Here is a 19839-nt window from a genome sequence, read left to right on the forward strand (position 1 = left end):
TGTTACCGGGTCACTAAACAATTTTACACTGGGTTCTCTTCTTTAAGAAAGACACTTCTCTGCTCCCCTAGCTATTGTAAGTTGTCAAGATGGGTTACCACACAGTTATTGGGGAGTATCTTCATAAACAGGTGGATATATGCCTGCCTCTTAAAGGTGGAGGGTGTTTTGATGATGAATAGGTATTGATGGAGGATCACCTATTAACATCCATTAACTTCATTTCAGAAGGAAGATAAACTGGCTCGGTTGGAGAAAGCAATTAATCCTCTCCTGGATGATGATGACCAAGTGGCTTTTTCCTTCATATTGGATAACATCGTCACTCAAAAAATGATGGTGGTACCAGATGTATGTGATTTGAAATGCAGTGTGTGTGAGAGTTAGGAGGTGTACAGCAATGGTACTCAAAGTGAAGGCGTGGAGAGCCATTCCGTACCTATTTACTACAGATGAGCAGACATTACATGTGGTGCTATGGCCTGACATTACAGGCAGATGTTTGCAGTTTTGTGGCTGCTATTACACATTGATACAATATTGCAACATAAACAAGAGATGCTATGTCAGGATGTCCTGCTGAGATTTTGTGACTGAGGTTAGGTCAACACTAAAAAGTAAAGTTGATCCAGCTGTTTCACTCAGAGGTGTGAAAAATCCTGACATGGTAAACCCAACCTAAGCCCTGGTGTAGACGCCTCTTGGGGAGGTGGATTAACTACAGCAATGGGAAAACCTCTCCCGTCACTGTAGTGAGGCTCTGCGCTGAAGTGCTACATGGCACAGCTGCAATGGTGCTCCTGCAGTGTTTCTAGTGAAGACACAGTCTGACTCAGTATCTCTTCCATCACCCCTTTTTTTATTGCTTGGAGTAGGAGTCAAGACGTATATTCTGATTTCAGCTCTGCTGCTGACTCTGCTCTTGGGTAGAGTGGGTGAAACTCAGAATTTCTGTCACAGGAAATTTGGACATTTTGAAATGTGGGTTTGTTCTGAATCAGGACAAACCCAGATTTTTTCAAAATTTTCTGCAAAATGGAAGTTCTGGAAAAATTTCATTTTGGAAGCACCAATACATGGTGTTTAAGAAATATGCTCCCTGAGCCCCAGCAGCTGCTGTCTGAAATTGATATAATTCTTGTCATTTTCACTACTGCCCACCACTGAATAGGAAAAGTGAAACTTCTTGGCAGTTGGTGACCAACTGACAGGGCTTCTGGGGTCTGGTCCAGGGAAGCTCTACCCTGTAAACTGTCCAGGGCTTCTAGACTACCAGGCCAGCTGGTTCCCTGGGTTGCCTGACTCTTGGGACTGCTGGTTCCCTATTCTGTGAGAGTTGAGCAGCCTGAAGAGCCCGCTGGCCCAGGAGTCTGGAAACCCTGGCATCCCCAGGCCAGGGCAGAACTCATGGTGGGGCTGTCCTGGAGCCATGAACCCTAGAATTCTGGGCTTCCTAGCAGTCAACCAGGCGAGCTGGCAGGAAACACCGTTGGAACTCTGCTTGTGGTTCATCGAAGGTTCATCAAACCTGATACACATCTGCAAGACAAATTGGCATTTTCTGACAAAAGCCTGTTTTGTTGGAAAATGCCTGACTAGTTCTACTCTTGGGTAACTTGCTCTTTGTGCCTCAGTTTCCATATTAGTAACACAGCAGTAATATTTGTCATCTTTGAGACCCCCTTGCGCAAGGTGATATGTAAAGTGTTATTACAGTGGTAATAGTGCTTTTGTGTTAATTGTATGTAGCACTTTTCATCTCCGGATCTCAAGACACTCTGAGTACATATAAACATCGAGCTCTAACTATGTTTTTAAATTAAAAAAAATTATATTGTGAAATAACATTGAGCAAATAAGTGACAAGAAAACAGAAATTTTGCCTGGGGCACTCCATTAAACTTTACTTATTGATTCATTATATGCATTTCAGCATTAAATCCTACTGGGAAGTCAGGGAAGAGATTCCATGTTTCTGCCCCCTTAGGGCCATGTCAAGGAATCTTTAGGAATATTTACAGGTTTGTTTGACTTATGCTTGGCGCAAGAATGGGCGTCGGGGAAGGAAAAAAAGGTTGTTTTAAGTTTCTAGGCTGATTTATGCTGGCACAAGTTGGAAAAGTCCAGGTGCACAAGCCAGGGATCACTGGGGTATAAGTATATTTTGGCCATTTTCCTCTCTCTCAACTTCTGTACCAGGGGCTGAGAGAGTGGTGCAGGAGTTGTCATATATCCTGAGGCTCCCCTAATGCAGATGGAATCCTCAAGGGGCTGAATAAACTGGCTGTAGGGTGACTTTGGGCTACCAGAACAGGGCTGAGGATCTATCTGTCTGTTAAAAGAATAATACAACTTTAGGTTTAGATAATACAAGTTGGTGGTGGAGGCCCTGGTTATGAGTGTTTTCCCAAGGGTTGACCATTTGACATAAAGGGAAATATTGATATATATTCATTAATTCTTCTTTGAGTGCTTGTTTGTGTCAATTCCATTTGCATGTGGGCATGTGCCCACATGCACAGTAGTTGGAGATTTCTGCCTTAGTGGTATCCGTAGGGCTGGCTGTGGCGCCCCCTGGAGTAACGCTCCCATGCGGTGGTATATCAGGCACTGCCGGCCCTGTGCCCCCTCGGTTCCTTCTTACCGCCCATGACGGTTGGTTGGAGCGCCTTGTCTTGCTTCTCAAGAACATTAGCAGTTTATCCATTGACTAGTTAGTTAGTTGATAGTGTTACTTAAGACTCCCTGTTGGGACTTGGCCCCATACAGGGCATACCCCACTCCTCTGGCTTTAAACCATGTGTGTCGTGCAGCAGGCCGATGCCGATCAGTGATCCGCACGCTTAAGTGTCTGGGAGAAGGTCATTGTAAGCACAGGTGACACATTTGTAAGAACTTTTGCCCACGGACTAAGAAATAGTGGGATATCTGCTTGAGGGCATCGTTGATGGAGGCTGATCTTCTCCTGGTGTCAGAACCCTCCACTGCGGCACCTACACCCAGCACTTTGGCCTCGGTGCGCAGCACACCGCTGGCACCGGCTGGCACCGCTCCGTCTCGCTAGTGCCAAAGAAGAAGCTGAAGAAACTAAGTCCCTCGGCACCAAAGAAGAGAGGATCATCGGCCAAAGAACCTGTCAGGCCATGTGCCTGTTATGGGAGTACCACAGAGGTCAGACCCACCACCCCTGCCAAGGACCCTCTGCCCACCCCAGGCAACGGCAGGGGTTCCCAGCTTGTGATGGGGCCCGCAGTGCCCAAAGTGGTCTTGGCGGCCAAGGAGCGAGGACAACTGACTTCACAGGTGCTACGCCAGGTGACCAAGACAGCTCCGCTTGTGACACCGAAGGGGAAGGCCACCGGGGTGTTGCAGCATCGACTGGCAGAACACCCCAGGTCGCCGGATCGCAGACGCAAGTTCCCCTCACAGTGACCTTGGGACCTGGCGCTGCACTCTAGCTCGCCAGCCAGAGGGCCAAGATCTCCATCAAGATCCCCTCCTACTAGGTGAGGGACTCCGGACTTGTGGTGCCTCTCCCCGTACTACCGTTACCAACAGCCCTCTGGCCATAGGTTGCCTAGATGCCAAACACCCTCTCCCAGAAGGTCTCCTTGTGGTCAGTCCCCATTCTGGAGGGCTCGCTGCGGATCTCAGCGTCCGTCACGCTCACCCTGGTACCCCTCTGGCGGGTGGCGCTACTCCCCATCGCCCCAGTGTTCACCCAGGGTCAGTAAGCAGACTCAGGCCTCGATGGCCCTGCCGTTGTCACTGGGGGGCAGTGGTTGGGTTTGGTCCATGGCTTCAGCCTGTCGGCGCGGCGGGGTGACTCCCCTCCGACGCTGGAGACTGAGGCGGGACTGGCCGTGGTACCCAGCAGGGGCCTGGGCCTCCCCACTGGCAGTACTGGAATCCGTGGGAAGTGCCGGTGCTCCTGGTCCAGTACTCCCAGGCTACGTCGGACAAGCCGACCAAGGTGCCGCTGGTGCCACAATCGGAGCACGGCGCCGTGATGGAGGCAGAAGCCGTGCCCGGTACTCTGGCACCGAGGGAGCCCTCCCCTGACAAAGAAGGGGGTGACGCCATCCCTCAGGCCACTGAATCGTCATTGTCGCCCCCGGACGAGGCAGTGGCCAAACCCTCCCACACCAGCAGTCCCCTGGACAGTTTTAAGGAGCACCAGGCCCTCCTTAAACTGGTGGTGGAGAATTTGGGCTGGCTAATTGAGGAGGTCGCTGAAGAGGCAGATGACCTCTTCAGTGTCATCTCGACCACCACACTGGCAATAATTGCATTACCCATCCACCCATGGGTGCTCAAGATAGCCAAATCAGTGTGGCAAATCCCCTTATCTATTCCACCAGCATCTAAGAAAGCAGAAAATAAATACTATGTCCCTGAAAAGGGCTTTGAGAATCTGTATACTCATCCCCCTACAGCATCACTGGTCGTGTCCGCGGTAAATGAAAGGGACAGACAGAGCCACCCCAGCAGAACACTTAAAAATAAGGAGGCCAAGAGAGTAGTTATTCGGAAGAAAAGTTTATTCGACTGCCAGCTTACAGTTTAGCATCTCCAGCCACCAGGCCCTGCTGGGACATTATAACTTTAGCCTGTGGGACTCCCTTAATAAGTTTCCAGGGGCCCTCCCACAGGATCATGCCCAAGAGCTCACCGTGGCGGTGAGCCCTCCAGATGGCCTGGACTCGGCGGCCAGGGTGTTCGCGTTGGTGGTGGCTATGCAGCGCATCTCCTGGTTGAAGGCTTCTGGGCTGTCCCAGGAGATGCGGACCATGATACAGGACCTGCCATTTGAAGGGTTCGCGGCTCTTTTCTGAGCTAACTGACTCTAGACTCATGGGCTCAAGGACTCTCAAGCCACCCTCCGCTCCCTGGGTTTGCACATTCCTCGTATCTCCTTGCTTTGTCAATTCAGCCCCCCATGCTGCTTTCTCTCCTTCCTGACCTGTTCACACAGGACTGCAGCCACACCCTGCATCTGGCAATCAGTTCCCTGCACCTTATGGAATGGCTGCTGCATGGATGAATGAGGAGGAAGAGCGTTGTTCAGAGGCTGTCCAGTAGGTCCTACTTAACAGTAAGAAGCCTTCCACTAAAATGGCCTACTTGGCGAAGTGGAAGAAGTTTTCTGTGTGGTCCTTGGCCTGTGGGACCCATCCAGGATATCTTGGAGTATCTGCTACACCTTCAGGAATTGGGCTTAGGAGTCTGTTCTCTGAAAGTGCACTTGGCAGCAATATAGGTGTTTCATTCACCTATCCAAGAGAAATTGGGTTTCTCCAACGATATGGTGAAGAAATTTCTGAAAGGACTTCTCCTGAATTCTCTGGTCCAAGAGCTGGTCTGCTTGTGGGACCTGAACATGGCTTTAAGCAGCTCTAATGGGGCCTCCATTCGAGCCCCTTTCTTCCTGTCCACTGCCCATCCTGTTTCAGAAAACTGGATTCTTGATAGCCATTACCTCTGCCAGGGTGTGTGAGTTGCAAGTCCTGATTTCTGGGCCTCCTTACACACAGTTCTCCAGGGACCAGGTTATGCTCTGGCCACACCTGAAGTTTGTATCCAAGGTGGACTCTGTTTAATTTGAACCAGGCGGTGAATTTGCATATATTTTTCCCTAAGCTGCATTCCTCCCCAGAGGAATGATGTCTCTGTATGTTGGATGTTAGAGTGTACTAGCGTGCCCACACTGTGTTGACTCTGCAGCCATGTGCTAAAAGTTCCTTACTGCGCTTTAATCTACTCCCATTCATAGCAGGGTAGATTGAAACGCCCTAGTGAACTTTTAGTGCATGGCAGCAGAGTCTGCATGGGCATTTAGTGCGTGGCAGGCTAGTGTGGGTTAAATGTATGCCCCTGCTTGCTGTGAACTAACTTCATTTAGACAAGCCCTTATGCTAAAGTGTGTGTAGTAAATCTGTAAGTAAAGTTTCTAATGGTGCACTCTGGAAATTGATTAAAAATTAAATCAGCATTATTATCTTCATTTACAGAAGGGTAGCTGAGACAGAGAAGTCATTTACAAATGCAGTCCAGTTTACCTGGTTCTCAGTGCACTGCACAGCACATTGTATCACGCCAGCTCTCTAGCATTTTTTCACCACTGTTCTTGAAGCCTTAAGCTTAACCAAGCAGAGCAAGAAAATTCTGTTAGGCCGCTGGATATACAAGACGCTGACGCGGGCATATCTGGATGCAAATGTTGCACTAGTTCAACTAAACAAATTTAGTTTTGTGTGGGCTCTCTTCTATCGTAAATCTGGCTTATATTAGTTCCTTGCTGTTAGCTGTTGAAGGACGTAGAAAACTAACTTGCTTTGTAGCTCTTTTAGTCCTATGTTTATCTCTGATTCTTGCTCAGGCTGTACTGTTGAATGCAGGAATCACTGTGATAAACATATCTGGTCCATACAGAATCTGTACCTAAGAGCCAACTGCTCTGGAAGATTATTTTGTGAAAATCTCTCTCTTGGCCTCAAGATCCAATAATCATTTCTAAAAGGATTTGTTCCCAATTATGTCTGTCTGTGTTTTTATTTTCTGCAGTCTTGGCCATTTCATCATCCAGTTAATAAAAAGTTTGTTCCAGATTATTACAAAGTGATCATCAATCCAATGGACCTAGAGACCATCCGCAAGGTATGCAATTTAAATCATGCAGCCATTTAAGAAAGTGTTTAACTCTATTACTCATGTATTTCTTCAAACAACTCAGTCAATCTGTGGAACTCTTTGCCAAAGGATTTTGTGAAGGCCAAAACTTTAACATGGTTCATAAAAGAACTAGATACATTCATGGAGGATAGGTCTGTCAGTGGCAATTAGCCAGAATGGTCAGGGATACAAAACCATGCTCTGGAGTGTCCCTAGCCTGGGAAAAGGCAACAAGGGATGGATCACTTGATTACCTGTTCTGTTCATTCCCTCTGAAGTACTTGGCATTGGCCACTGTCAGAAGACAGGATATTGGGTTAGATGGATCTTTGGTCTGCCCCAGTATGGCTGTTCTTATCAGTATTTAAGAACACTGAGTAATTTCTTCCAGAATATCTCCAAACACAAGTATCAGAACAGGGAGACCTTCCTGGATGATGTTAAACTGATCCTTGCCAACAGCATTAAGTACAATGGTAAGTAATTCCAATATCGGCCTCGTCATTACCCTGTCCTGAAACCATATCTGACCACTCCAAAACCCTTGCAGTACTTTAAAACAGACAGTGCCACCTAATAATCTTTCTGCATGCCATGGGATTATGGTTAAATTTCAGAAGTCTAATTCTTTTGTTTAAATTTAAAAATTCAGTCGTAGTTCTGTAAACCTAAAGGTTACTTCATATCAAACAAACTGTACTCTTTATAACCACCTGAGATTGGTGTTGGAAGGGTTGGAAAGTTTGACAGAGCATGCACAATGCCATCTGTCAAGGATGGTTTCAAAAAGAGCCAAATTTACAAAACTCTGCAACAAATCCCTACCCTCTCCTCCTCCTCTTTACAGAAGGCTCCGTACCTCTATCCTGGACTCTTTTGAGTGATCAGAACACATTGTCTCCTTCACTGACAAGCACCCTGACTCACTTCCTCCAAACCCTGCCTTTCTTTCTTCTAACATTCCACCTACTGAAATCCATTTGCAACTCCACCTCAAGCCCCTTTACTGCAGCTGTGTTCTTTAGTGCACAAATCAATTGGCTTATAGACTTGTTTAGTGCTGATCCCATCACTGGCCTTACAACAGGAACTTCTCACGCACAGTAAAATCCCATGGTCTGGAGATTGACTGCTGGTTTAACCATGCCCACACAGGCCACAGAAGCAGCTGAAACTCTGTTTTGGCCTTAGACTGCTTCTCCTGTGTAAGACCTAGAATTAGGTCACGTCCCCAGTCTGCTGCTTCGGTAGGTAGAGCAAGCACCTTCTTTCAGCAGCTCCGCTATCGGGGGTAGGCTTGGGCCATGAACCTTTGGGTGCTAGAGGCAGTTATGCCTCTGCTCCTCTCTCCTTCCCTCCTCCCCTCCAGTACGTTGGTCCTGGATTGTGACTGTGATCATCTCCGATCTGTGCGGCCAGATGGGTACACTCTAGACCGCTGGTCCATGCCTCATCACTGATCTTTGCCTACCTTAGCTGGGGGGATTGGCTGAAGATGACTCACTCATGATCTGCTGGCTTCATTGTGGCAGAGTCACTGGGTCACGGGATGGTGTGGGGCAGCGTCTAGTGATTTCTGTAGTGCACTAGCTATGGCTAGGGTTGCCAACTGTCTAACCACACAAATCCAAACACCCTTGCCCCGCCCCCTGCCCTGCTCCTTCTCTGAGTCTCCGCCCCGCTCACTCCATCCCCCTTCCCTCGTCGCTCACTCTTCCTCATCCTAACTCATTTTCACCAGGCCCTGGTAAGGGGTTGGGGTGCAGGAGGGAGCGCGGGGTGCAAAATCTGGGAGGGAGTTCAGTGCTGGGGGAGGGGTTGGGGTGCAAGCTCTGGGAGGGAGCAGGGGATTTGGATGCAGGCTCTGGGGGAGGGTTGGGGTGCAGGAGGGGGGGTGCAGGCTCCTGAAGGGAGTTTGGGTGTGGGAGAGGGCTGGGGCAAGGGGTGGGGGTGTGGTAAGGTGAGGGGTATGGGCTCTGGCCAGGTGGCGCTTTCCTTGGGCGGCTCCCGGTCAGCGGCACAGTGGGGCTAAGGTAGGCTCCCTGCCTGCCTTGGCCCCATGCTGCTCCTGGAAGTGGCCAGCATGTCTCTGGCCAATGGGAGCTGCGGAGTCAGCACACAGGGCTGGGCAGCGTGCAAGACCCTCTGCCTCCCCGCCCTCCCAGGGGCCGCAGGGTCATGCTGGCCGTTTCCGGGAGCAGCACAGAGCCAGGGCAGGCAGGGAGCCTTCCTTAACCCAGATGCTCTGCTGGACTTTTAGTCATCTAAAATCTCCTGGTTTGGCTTCAGTAACCTCTGGGAGATGGAGCCTGATTCTGGGAGACTCCTGGCGAAACCGGGAAGGTTGGCAACCTTAGCTATGGCTAGAGCAGCAGACTGCACTGCTAGAATGTGGGACTTGATTGGTTCATGGCTGACAGGCCATCAAATCCTCTGTCCCACACTCTGTTCCTGTCGATCTGATTCCAGCCAGACTGCACCTAAGCCTGGTGACTACTGACTGCTGCCTCAGTCTGCTCCCCAGGGGTTTAGTCCAGCCAGAAACGCTCTTGTTTCTGAATGAGAAGCTGCTTGCACAATTGCGTTGCAGCTCCTGGCCTGCTCATTACAGCTATCACGGGAATTATGCTTGGAGTGGTTTGAGGGTAGGTCTGCTATCCATTGTAATAAAAAATAATATCCACAAAGTGGTAATTCAGCCTGGCACTGCTGTCTTGCAGCTAGTTCTTGGATGAACAAAGGCTAGAGGAGAAAACATCGGGTGGTAGACACTGCAACTAAGCTCTGCCCTCCAGCATCTCCTGCAGCTGTGCTGGCTTCAAACATCTTAATTTCCAAGCATTTGAGCCTAGTCATTACTGCTGAGAGGAGGAGGGCTTTGGTCCTAAGGCAAGTCTGTCTCTTTTTGTTTTCTGCCTAGGCATACAAACTTGTTTGAGTACATTGGTTGCCATCTTCAAACTTGCTTGTTGGAATGTGAGGACAATGTGCATTGATACGTCAAATTATCAAGAGGAGGTCAGTGATCCTAGAAAGTCCACCCTCATTGACAGAGACGCTTGACATCATTGTAGCTGCTCTCTCTGAAATCAGAGTAGCTGACACAGACTCGCTACGTGAGATAAAATACACCTTTTTCTGGCATGGAAAAAGTGAATGAGACAACCGTGAACATAGGATAGGTTTTTTCAGTCAAAAACTCATTAGTACACATGGTCAAATGTCCCATTGCAACATTAGAATGTATAGCATCTATAAGAATATCTACCATAGGTGGCTTTGCCAACATTATCAGTACATATGCCCCGATGCTTTCCGTCATCTCTAAAGAGAAGAACTTGTTCTTGTGACGCAGACTATGCACTTGTATGCTGCAAAATGTAACTTTCACTACAGAAATTTCATTTTACTAGACAAAGCTGTTGCCCATGCATTAACATCAACAACACAAAAAGCCAAGGAAGGTGTCTTTAATTCTCTGTGAATCTCAGGGAAGCAAGCTATGTCACTGATTGAATCTCCTTGAGAGCTGCTGCACCATGGAACACACTCAGTTACACTATACTATAGTGTAGCCTTAGCGTTTGGTAAAAGGACTGTACAGGATAAGCACCGGTTTGCAGAATATTCTGAAGAAATACTTCCAGTTATTGAAGCAAAATGCACAGCATATGTTCACTACAACATGAAATCCTCTCCTGAAGTTTGTGCTAACCTTAGTTTGACCAAGAGCTAGCTACTCCTGGGGGCATTCTGCACCAAAAAATTAAAAATTCTGCACACAATATTCTAAAATGCTGCAATTTTTTGTCAAAATAACACTAAATTATGCCAGTTTCAATTATTTTGGTAACTTATTTCAAAATACCTGTCAGCAAGTATGTCTGTAACAATACAGACAGACACACACATTCCTTCAGGAGTAGAGAGTTAAAGAAACCCCCGTGACAACCTAGTTCCTGTTTCTCTGCCCTCTTGCCAACTCCCCAGAGCCCAGCTCTGGGGCCAGACACTCAGAACTCCTCCCTCCCAGAGCCCAGCCATGGGGCCCCCCCAGCCCAGATACCTGCACCCCCTTCCCTGCTAGAGCCAGCTGTGGATCGCCCCCTTACCCAGACATCTCCCCTCTCCCCAGAGCCCAGGGATCCGGAAACAGCCTTATGCTCAGTCCCAGGGTTGCACAGAGTTTCCTGTGCACCACCCTCTCCTTCCCTCAGGGTGTGCTGGGAACTGCAGCTGCCAGGAACCCTCTAGCTCCCTCCTGCTCCCCCTAGCAGTGTCTTCTGTGCGCAAGCTGGGCTTTGCCAGGTCCGGCCACCACTAGCTGTGGCTAGAAGCACTGCAGCCCATTTCTGTGCGGGAAAGGAAATTATGTGTGCACAACATCTATTTCTGCAAAATTCTGCATTGTGCAGTGGTGCAGAATTTCCCCAGGAGTAAAGAGCAGATTGCAATGAACAGCAAGGCAATGTGTTCAATCATACTGGCTTGTTCTGTGCAAAAAGATGCAAACATCCTTTGAAAAAGGAGTTCTAAGAGGAAGGTAGATGGAATTAAGAAAGCAGTTGGTCCTTCAGCCAAGGTTGCCTCACACTAATGAAAACATCATCATTGACAGAAGCAATACTATCTCACTCTATTCACAGAATCCACTGTTTCTCAAGCAGCTCTAAATGTGATCCCCAAGCTCCAGACTATCAGAGCGTGATATAGAACCATCTGTAAATGAGCTTGAAACAGCAGCTGCCTCCCTAACATCAATAAAGGCTGCAGGAAAAGATGGAATTCCAGCTGAAGTATTGAAATAACGAGGACAGAAGGTGCTTAAACATCTGCACAATGTTTTGCTTGCCTGCTAGAGGGAGGGAGGGGGTACCACAAGACGTGAAAGATGCCAACACATAAGGTTGTATAAAACAAAGGAGATTGGAGCAATTGCAAAAACTACAGAGGACTCTTTCTCCTCAATGTTGTGGCAAGGCATTCGCACAGGTCATTCTTGAAAGACTGCAGGTTCATGCTGAATGTGTATATTCAGAGAGTAAGTGTGGCTTCCATGCCAGTAGATCATTTATTGACCTGTTTTTTGCACGAAAGCAACTGCAAGGAAAGTGTCAAGAGCAAGAAAAACTTCTTTACATGTCCTTCACAGATCTTACACAGGCTTCTGGTCAGCAGAAAGGGACTTTTCCAATTGCTAGAGAGAACTGATTGCTCCCCAATCCTCCTCAGTCTGATTCAATCCATCTGTGATGGCACAAAGGCTACAGTATGATGATCAATCTGACAGCTTTGAAATTGACATTGGAGTCAAACAAGGATGTGTTTTGGCACCAATGCTCTTTTGTATGTTCTTCCATGTGCTGCTTCATCATGCTTTCTACTCTAGCACTGAGGGTGTACATCTCTATACCAGATCAGATGGAAAACTTTTCAACGTTGCATGTCTAAAAGCAAAGAGCAAACTCCAATACCTGCTGATAAGAGAGCTTCCTTTTGACAGTCACACAGTACTTGTCACACACAGTGAAGAGGGGCTCCAGCAATTTTGCAGTAGTTTTGCAATAGCTTGTGATGAATTTGGACAAATCATCAGTCTAAAGAAGACAAAGATTATGACACAAGGTGTGTTGACTGCACCAGATGTTTTAACAGCTAGCATCACACTAAAAGTTGGGAAAGGTTCTGCTATATAGGATCAATAGTATCAGATAAATTATCTCTGGATGATGAGCTTATTTCTCACATTGGAAAGGCATCCACCACAATTAGCCAACTAACCAAGTGTGTGTGATAGCAGGAAATTGACAATGAACTCAAAGATACCGGTCTACCAAATATGTGTTTTGAGCATACTGGTGTATGGTGGGTAGGCATGGACCACCTGCAGCAGGCATGAGAGGCGGCTAAACACCTTCCACACCGCTGTCTTCTACATATCAAGTGGGAAACCAAAGTTCCTAACACCAAAGTACTTGAAAAAGTAAAATTACCAAATCTAATCATTATTCTCAAACACAGACTTCTCTGCTGGCTTGGTCATCTGCACTGGGTGGAGGATGGATGCATTCCAAAGGGTCTCCTGTATGGACAACTTGTAGATGCTCCAAGGCCACTGGGCTGACCTAGGTTCAGGTTCAAGGATGTTTGCAAGACGGACTTGAAAACTTCCAACATTGACCCCAAAAGCTGGGAGGATGCAGCTAGCAACAGGCTACAATGGAGGGCTGCGCTGCACCAGGGAGTCAGATGTTGGAGAGCAAGGAAAGCGAAGAGGAAAAGTGCACCAGGCCTCAAGTGCTAGTAGGGCAGCAGCTCCATCTTCTTCTGACTCTGCACCTTAGGCTTGCATTATCTTTGGCAAGGACTGTCGCTCGAGAATTGGACTTTTTAGCCACTTGCCACAATGCAACACACAGTAATTGAATTGCTTTGGCACGTATACCATCATCTTTCAAAACGGATGGTTGACATTTATGCTGGAAAGGAATCCATTTCCTTGATTCTACTGCCCAGCCAACTTCCTCATCCACCTCCTTGCCACTAACCCTCCTTGGGCTCTCTCCCTAGAAAAAAGGCTTCCAAAACATCTTTTTAAGCAAACATCTGTCAGGGCTGGTCTAGGACAGGTATACTTGGTCCTGACTCAGCACAGGGTGCTGGATTAGATGATCTCGCAAGGTACTTTCCAGACCTATGTTTCTATGATTCTCAGCCAGGGCATCACTCTGCCTTTCCTTGTCCTAAACAACTCCATCCTCAAGAGATTAGCTCTTCAGAAAGTCATATGGTACCATCTATCAAAATTCTGCTTGGATTCTATGCAGGTTTATTACCTATGCTTGTAAAACAAGGGCCTCAAGCCTCCAAGATGACCGTTTCTAGCTGGGTAAGATTTACTATCCTAGAAGCTTAGAAAAAAGAGGTTTTCCAGTCTTAAACTCACTCAGCAAGATCTGTCTCTATCTCATAGGCCAGAAAACAATAGTGCTCTCTGAGGAGATCTGCAGAGCAGGTACCTGGCATTCTGCATACATCTTCACCAAACACTCCAAGGTTGATGTAGCATCTTCTTCAGATGTTGCATTTTGTAGCTGGGTCCTACAGGCTGCTGTTCTCACCTAAACGTCTCCTATTCTTCCTCTTTCTTGGTTACACTGCTTGCTACTTCCAAACAGCCGGTCTTCAGACATTCTGTGTATGAGGACAGACACTCTGAATTTACCACAAATGTCTGTTTCAAACAGCATTACATTAAAGTGCACTAGGGATCATTTAGTGCACACTAGCAAGGTCTACGTGGAGCAATTAACATGGAACACATTAGTGCACTTTAGAAATCACACCTCTGTAGTGCACATTGGTGCTGTAAGGGTTTTTTTTAGGTTGTGTACCCCTAAGGGCAGCTAATCATCAGCAGGAGCCCTTACCCTCTGCTTTGGCCTCAGTGGGATTCAGCGGCCTAGGTTCTTAGCTATTAATTGGTGGTGCCTCCACCTGACTGTTTAAGGGAGTCAGGAACCCACCTTACCTCCCTATATTGTTTCAACTATCCCTGACCCAGTACTTATCCCTGTGACTAGCCTGATACCTCCTACATATGCTCTTGACACGTACATAATAGATGAACCAACAATCAATGTACACTTTATTTACAAGGGGAAATATAGAGGAAGCATATAAAGGGAAGGGGAAGATGGATTTGGAGTTGGTGCATCAGTAACATCATACAACCTACAAGTAACAACCTCAAGGGTGGATTTCCCTGGATTCACGAGTCCAGTTTATTATCCACTAGTGGGCTTTGTAATGTGGAGGAATCCACGTACCTTGATGAGGTGTTGCAGTCCTGAAGGTGGTTGAGTGCAGCGAAGTGATGAGGGTAATGATCCTCCCAGGAGGCCAACCTCTCTGCAGCAGCAACAGGTGTTACTCACAGTGGAAAAAGTCTCCATGGTGTAGGGAACCTCCTTGGTGTTTCCGACATTGAGTTGCTCTCTCCCAGAGTAGTTCAGCAAACCCCTTTCAGGGCAATATAGGTAACACCCTAGACAGGGGGAGGGAGTCTGGGGAGACTTGCTCTCCCTTTGGGCTAGAGGAGGGGTCAGGGGATCACCCATGCTTTCCTCAGGGAGGGGGAGTCTGGGGAGTGCCGCCAAGCTGTCTTCCTCTCATCCCCCATCCCATCGGCTTAGTCAGCCTTCCACCCCCCAGGGTTTACCCAATCACAAGGCTCAACACCCTTGGTGAGGGGAGCACACTGCAGTCTTCACCATCTCTCATCTACCCAGCAACAAACTTGGCTCCCTTTTTTGTTAAACCCATTAACCTGAGTTACAGTTATATAGGGGGAGCAGTCTGCTAAAACAATGAAACTTTCAGCTGTTGCTGTGGCGTGTTCAGGGATAATTAGGTCAACAGTCATTCTTTAGACCCAAGTATTCTCTGCTATGAGAAAACACATTTGCAGTATGTTCAAACAGTCCAATCTCCCCATTTGTCGTCTTGTAATAACCCTCTTCCACTTCCCTTTTACCTCAGATATTCTCCTTTTTCCATTCTCTCATTGATTCTCCCTATGGCTCTCTGGGTTTTCAGTACTCCTCCAGTCCTCATGTCTTCTCTCCCTCTGCTGTGACTTGCCTGTTTCTTCTATATCTAGCTTTCCTCAGTGTTCTTATTCTAAAACATGTATATTCTATCTTCTGCAAGGCCACCCTGTGTAACTTCTTAAAAGGATATTGTCAACTTAAAAATTTCACTGCTAATGGATAATGTTTTACCTATTAGTGTGAAAGTAACATCTAAGATTGGGGGTGGGGAGCAAACAGTTTTCTCTTTTCTTTAAACATTTGGCTGGACTTTGTGCATGTCCTTCTCACTGTTCCCCCGTTAGCTTCCACAGTTTCCGTGGGGCTTTCCTTTGAGTGAGACCAAACACTTTAAAATGTTTGATCACAAAAAAAATCACAACTTAGGCAAGTGAATGATCTGAAATTAGTTGTAACTTTTTGTTTTAAATTGACAAACTTCATGTTGACAGTATTTCTTTAAAGTCCTGCATCCAATATCTCTTTTAAGTTTCTGAGAAGTATTGGGCCATGGAATCACTTTCTAAGGAAAGTGAGCAGTAGAAGCTCTATTAGTTGATATCTTAAAATTGGACTGGACAAAGCACTTGAAGACGTACTGCAGTGGTAAACTGTGACGTAGCAGATCTTTCCCATTTGATTCTGTTATTGCCTTGGTATGAAAGGAGTAAAAATGTGGGGCGGGAGTAGTGGTGCTCTTCCAAATTCTACCCACAAAATACATTCTGCAAGAGAGCTGCTCACAGCAGATTTAGTTCAAAATATGACCGTGTTCTTTCTCAGCTCTGCTGCACTTCTTGAGCTTGGTTTCCCCTCAGTGGAACTTGAATATGACTGGGGGTGTGCTAGTCTCCTTTGAATCTGGCTCCTCCTTGAGTGAGGGGGGGAAAGAAAAGAGATGTGCTATCTACCCACTTATGGCACCAAAATGAGACTTCCCTCCCTTTCCTTTCTTACACGAGGCATGAAATAGTTAACAATGTTATATTTTCAATTGTAATTACTGGGCATCTGAGTTTAACCTCACTGAGATTAATGGGGTGGCTTACACTTCTCAGAGCTTTTGTTGCAGGCTCTCCCCGGATTCATGTAGACATCTCTGCATCAGTTATTTGGCTCACATTTTGAGGTTTTCTTTGCAACCATAACAGCTAGAGAATTTTTTTAATGTTCTCCAAAATCTCAGTTTTCAAGGTAGCAGCTGGAGAGAGCTATGGGTTTGTCATAACTCCGCATGAATCCCAGCCCTGCTGTAGGTTGTTTCTGGTCACAGAAAGATCAGAAGACAGGTTGTGAGGTTTGCCTTGTTTCATGGGCTTTGTTAAAAAATTGTAAAGTGCTTGTTCAAGGTGCCAGCATCGAGGAGAGGTCAGACAACTTAAGAAGGTGTGGTTCTCATTGCAGGGCCGGATAGTCAGTACACAAAAACTGCGCAGGAAATTGTGAACATCTGTTGCCAGACTCTGGCTGAGGTATGTGGTCTAGTCTGTTGCAATCTCTTTATATACTCAACTTCTATTTCTTTGCAACTTTGACAAAGGTTTTTTTTTTTTAGTATGATGAGCATTTGACTCAGCTTGAAAGAGACATCTCTACTGCTAAGGAAGCAGCACTCGAGGAGGCAGATTTGGACAGTCTTGACCCTATGACTCCTGGACCCTACACACCTCAGGTGAGTCTGATGAAGTGAGGTTTTGCGGTTCCTATATCTGTCACTAGGTGTTTGGTCCAGAAGGGCCTCCTGCTATCTGTTCCTGTCTCCTGGAACATTTTGGTTTTAGTTAAGGATGAGTTCTGTATTGGCTTCCAGAAGGTGGACTGAATGGTCGAATAGTTAATAAATCATATATACCTAATAGGTATTAGATTATCCAGTCCAATTCCCAGAGCAGCTGCAGGATTATTCCTTATGGTGCATACATACTAGTGCTTGTTCAGTCTAGTTGTAAAAGTTCTGTGTGTTAGAAGCCCTGACATTGAGAAGACTGTTCCACAGCCAAGTACATCTGTCAGCAAGCTTCCCTCATATTTAGCTTAAATTTTATTAATCATATTGCTCTTAGTTATAATCGCGTGTATCTCACTGATGTCCTCCCTTCAAATATCTTTGCTGTTGTATTCCCATATTTAGTTGCTGCTTAGCCAAGCATTACCTATTAAACTCTTTTAATGTGCAGAAACCGATCCTTTCAGCCTTCTAGACATCATCTTTGTGGGATTCATTCCAATTTGACTTCTTAATAAAACTCCTGTGTTATTCCAGATGTAGTTGCACCAGAGCTATATAGAGAGCACTATCCCTTTCTAGCTGTGACATATGATGCCTTTGTATATGCAGTCTAAAACGGCATTAGTCCTTTTTTGCAGCTGTATCACTTTCCCAACAAATGTCTCATTTGCTGTTCCCTAGATCTGATTGGCTCCCATCTTGGTTTCTTTCAGCATTACTGCTTTTCAGGTTTCCCATTGTGTATGAGACTTGGAATATCTTCTTCAGATATTTCTCATAGATCCCCAATCTACTCTGAACAGCTGTTCTCCGTCCTTGATGTTTACATACTTCAAATAATTATCTTGTAAAACTGGATTGCATTTCTGATTAATTCTAAAATTAGTGGATGAAGGGGACATGGTTAGGAAAATAGGAATGGCCACACCAAATCAGCCCAAGGTATAGCTAGTCCATTATCCTGCCTCCAGGAGTCTCCAGTGCCAGATGCTTTAGAGGAAGGTGCAAGAAACCCTCCAGTAGAGAAGTTGTAAAACAACCTGACTGTAGGGAAAGTTTCTTCCTAACTCAGACATATGGTACTGAAACATGAGGGTTTATAGCTCAAAGTTTTAACCAGCTAATAAAACCATGGACATTATAGTTAAGTTGGAGGATGTGCTAGCCTCACATTTTCTCTGAAAAAAGGAAGAGCCACTACGCTCCTTTTATAGAGTAAGGCATATGAGTGTGAGACAATATGGGTCACTACCCTAAACAAAGGACACACGCAAGGCCAGTCAGAAGCAGAGCTATGTTCATGGAGGGGTTTGGCTAGGGATAGATTGCAAACACGAGCTGGATGGGCGTGGGTGTTTGTAACAGTGAGAAGCAGCCAAAAGACAGGCAGACAGGACCAGAAAATGCCAAGAGACAGAAAGAAAAAGCACTGGTAAAACAGCCCTGAGAAAAAGCTAAGAGTTTTTTGGGCAGAGTGCTGGCTAGAGGCTGAGAACTGTGAGCAAAGAAAGTGCCTCCTTTTGCTTGATTCTTTATTTGTGGAAACAGGATGTTGTGGATGTTCTGTTTAAATAAACAGGATTGTCTCAAAGAAATAACTATCATCAGTTTTTCCTCCCAAATTAAAAAAATCTGCAAGACCCCAAATATTGGGGTAACATTATGTACATTCATTATGTACATTTCTAATCCCTTTTGAGGACTGCAAAATTCTTGGCCTCACTACTTTGTGGCACAGAATTCTACAGTTTGTTCTTCAGATGTTTATTATAGACAGAGCTGGAATCTTTGCCTGTACTTAAGGATGCCTTATGCATCCCACAAGAGACCCTGTTTTCAGGTGCTTATAACTTTGCCAAACTTTAACTGTTCTCGCTGAGATTTTTCCATGCATCTAGCTGAATTTTTTTGTGGAAAACTTCAATAAAAATAGTTCACCTGTTTCCAAGAACAAAATAAAAGAAAAATTTATTTTTGCCTGTGTTAAATGATTGGTTTTTTGTTTTGTATTTTAACTGAGAAGCTCTAGTCTCGCCATGCTTTAGAGCAAGGTCTTGAAACTAGGAAGGGATATGCTTTTTGCTATTCCTGTGGGAAAAGCATGCAACTTTGATCCAGTTTGCAAGACTTCAAAAAATCTGCACGTACTCAGTAGATGTTTGTTAGTTTGGCAATGAAATTCTCTGAAGATTCTATCTTCCCAACACTGCAGGAGCTGAGCAGAAATCTCCCTGCAATTGCTCCTCTCAGTTGCAACAAGTAATTTCTTTCTTCTCTACATGAGTGTGGCAAGATCTCCAGGGTACTACTTGGAACTTAACGCTCCAGCCTGGGCTGTCTCCCACAATGCTTTGCCAGTGACAAGCAGCAAACCCCTCCCGCACCTCCAGGTGCTGTTATCATTTAGCCATCACCATGTGGAGACCCACACCCAGCTAAATTGCATAAAGGCTGTCAAAGCCACTCATGAATTATACAGAGAGAGGCACCAGCAAATCACCCCAGCCTTGCATGCCAGAAATATACCATCTTACTCTACTCAAGACCTTCTCTTGAACAGTGGAAGCTCATTAATTAGCTCACCATTTCATCAAAGGAAAGTGGACATGCACCAGCCTGTGTAATTTGAGCAGATTCTCCAAGCACTTTGGACAAACTCACTAGTAAGGATAAAACATTAAAATAAGTGTATTAACTACAGAAGATAGTATAAGTGGTAGGTATAAAGTGATAGTTACCTAAGAAATAAAAGTAAAACTGCATCTAAATCCTAAACTCTATTAGATTAAGCAAGATTTGAATCAAACAGCTTTTCTCATCCCACTGGATTTGAAGGCAGGTTACAGT

The 19839-nt window shown here is 45.9% G+C and overlaps 1 protein-coding gene across 11 annotated transcripts in view; it reads left to right on the top strand.

Moving 5' to 3' along the window:
* Positions 1 to 19839, top strand: part of TAF1 (TATA-box binding protein associated factor 1) — a 140010-nt gene that overhangs the window by 107689 nt on the left and 12482 nt on the right. For 9 of the 11 annotated variants that reach the window (XR_012160665.1, XM_073358674.1, XM_073358668.1 and 6 more), the window contains 5 exons: positions 229 to 351; positions 6565 to 6657; positions 7064 to 7148; positions 16668 to 16735; positions 16819 to 16935. Coding sequence is in view for 9 of the 11 variants with exons in the window: in XM_073358674.1 (XP_073214775.1) it covers positions 229 to 351; positions 6565 to 6657; positions 7064 to 7148; positions 16668 to 16735; positions 16819 to 16935 (486 nt within the window). In the remaining 2 variants the exon portion in view is untranslated. Of the gene's footprint in view, positions 1 to 228; positions 352 to 6564; positions 6658 to 7063; positions 7149 to 9392; positions 9562 to 16667; positions 16736 to 16818; positions 16936 to 19839 lie in introns of those variants that run through there. The other 2 variants (XR_012160666.1, XM_073358677.1) reach the window with 2 other exon arrangements.

Source organism: Lepidochelys kempii, chromosome 9 (genome assembly GCF_965140265.1).
Source record: "Lepidochelys kempii isolate rLepKem1 chromosome 9, rLepKem1.hap2, whole genome shotgun sequence".
Taxonomy (NCBI): Eukaryota; Metazoa; Chordata; order Testudines; family Cheloniidae; genus Lepidochelys; species Lepidochelys kempii.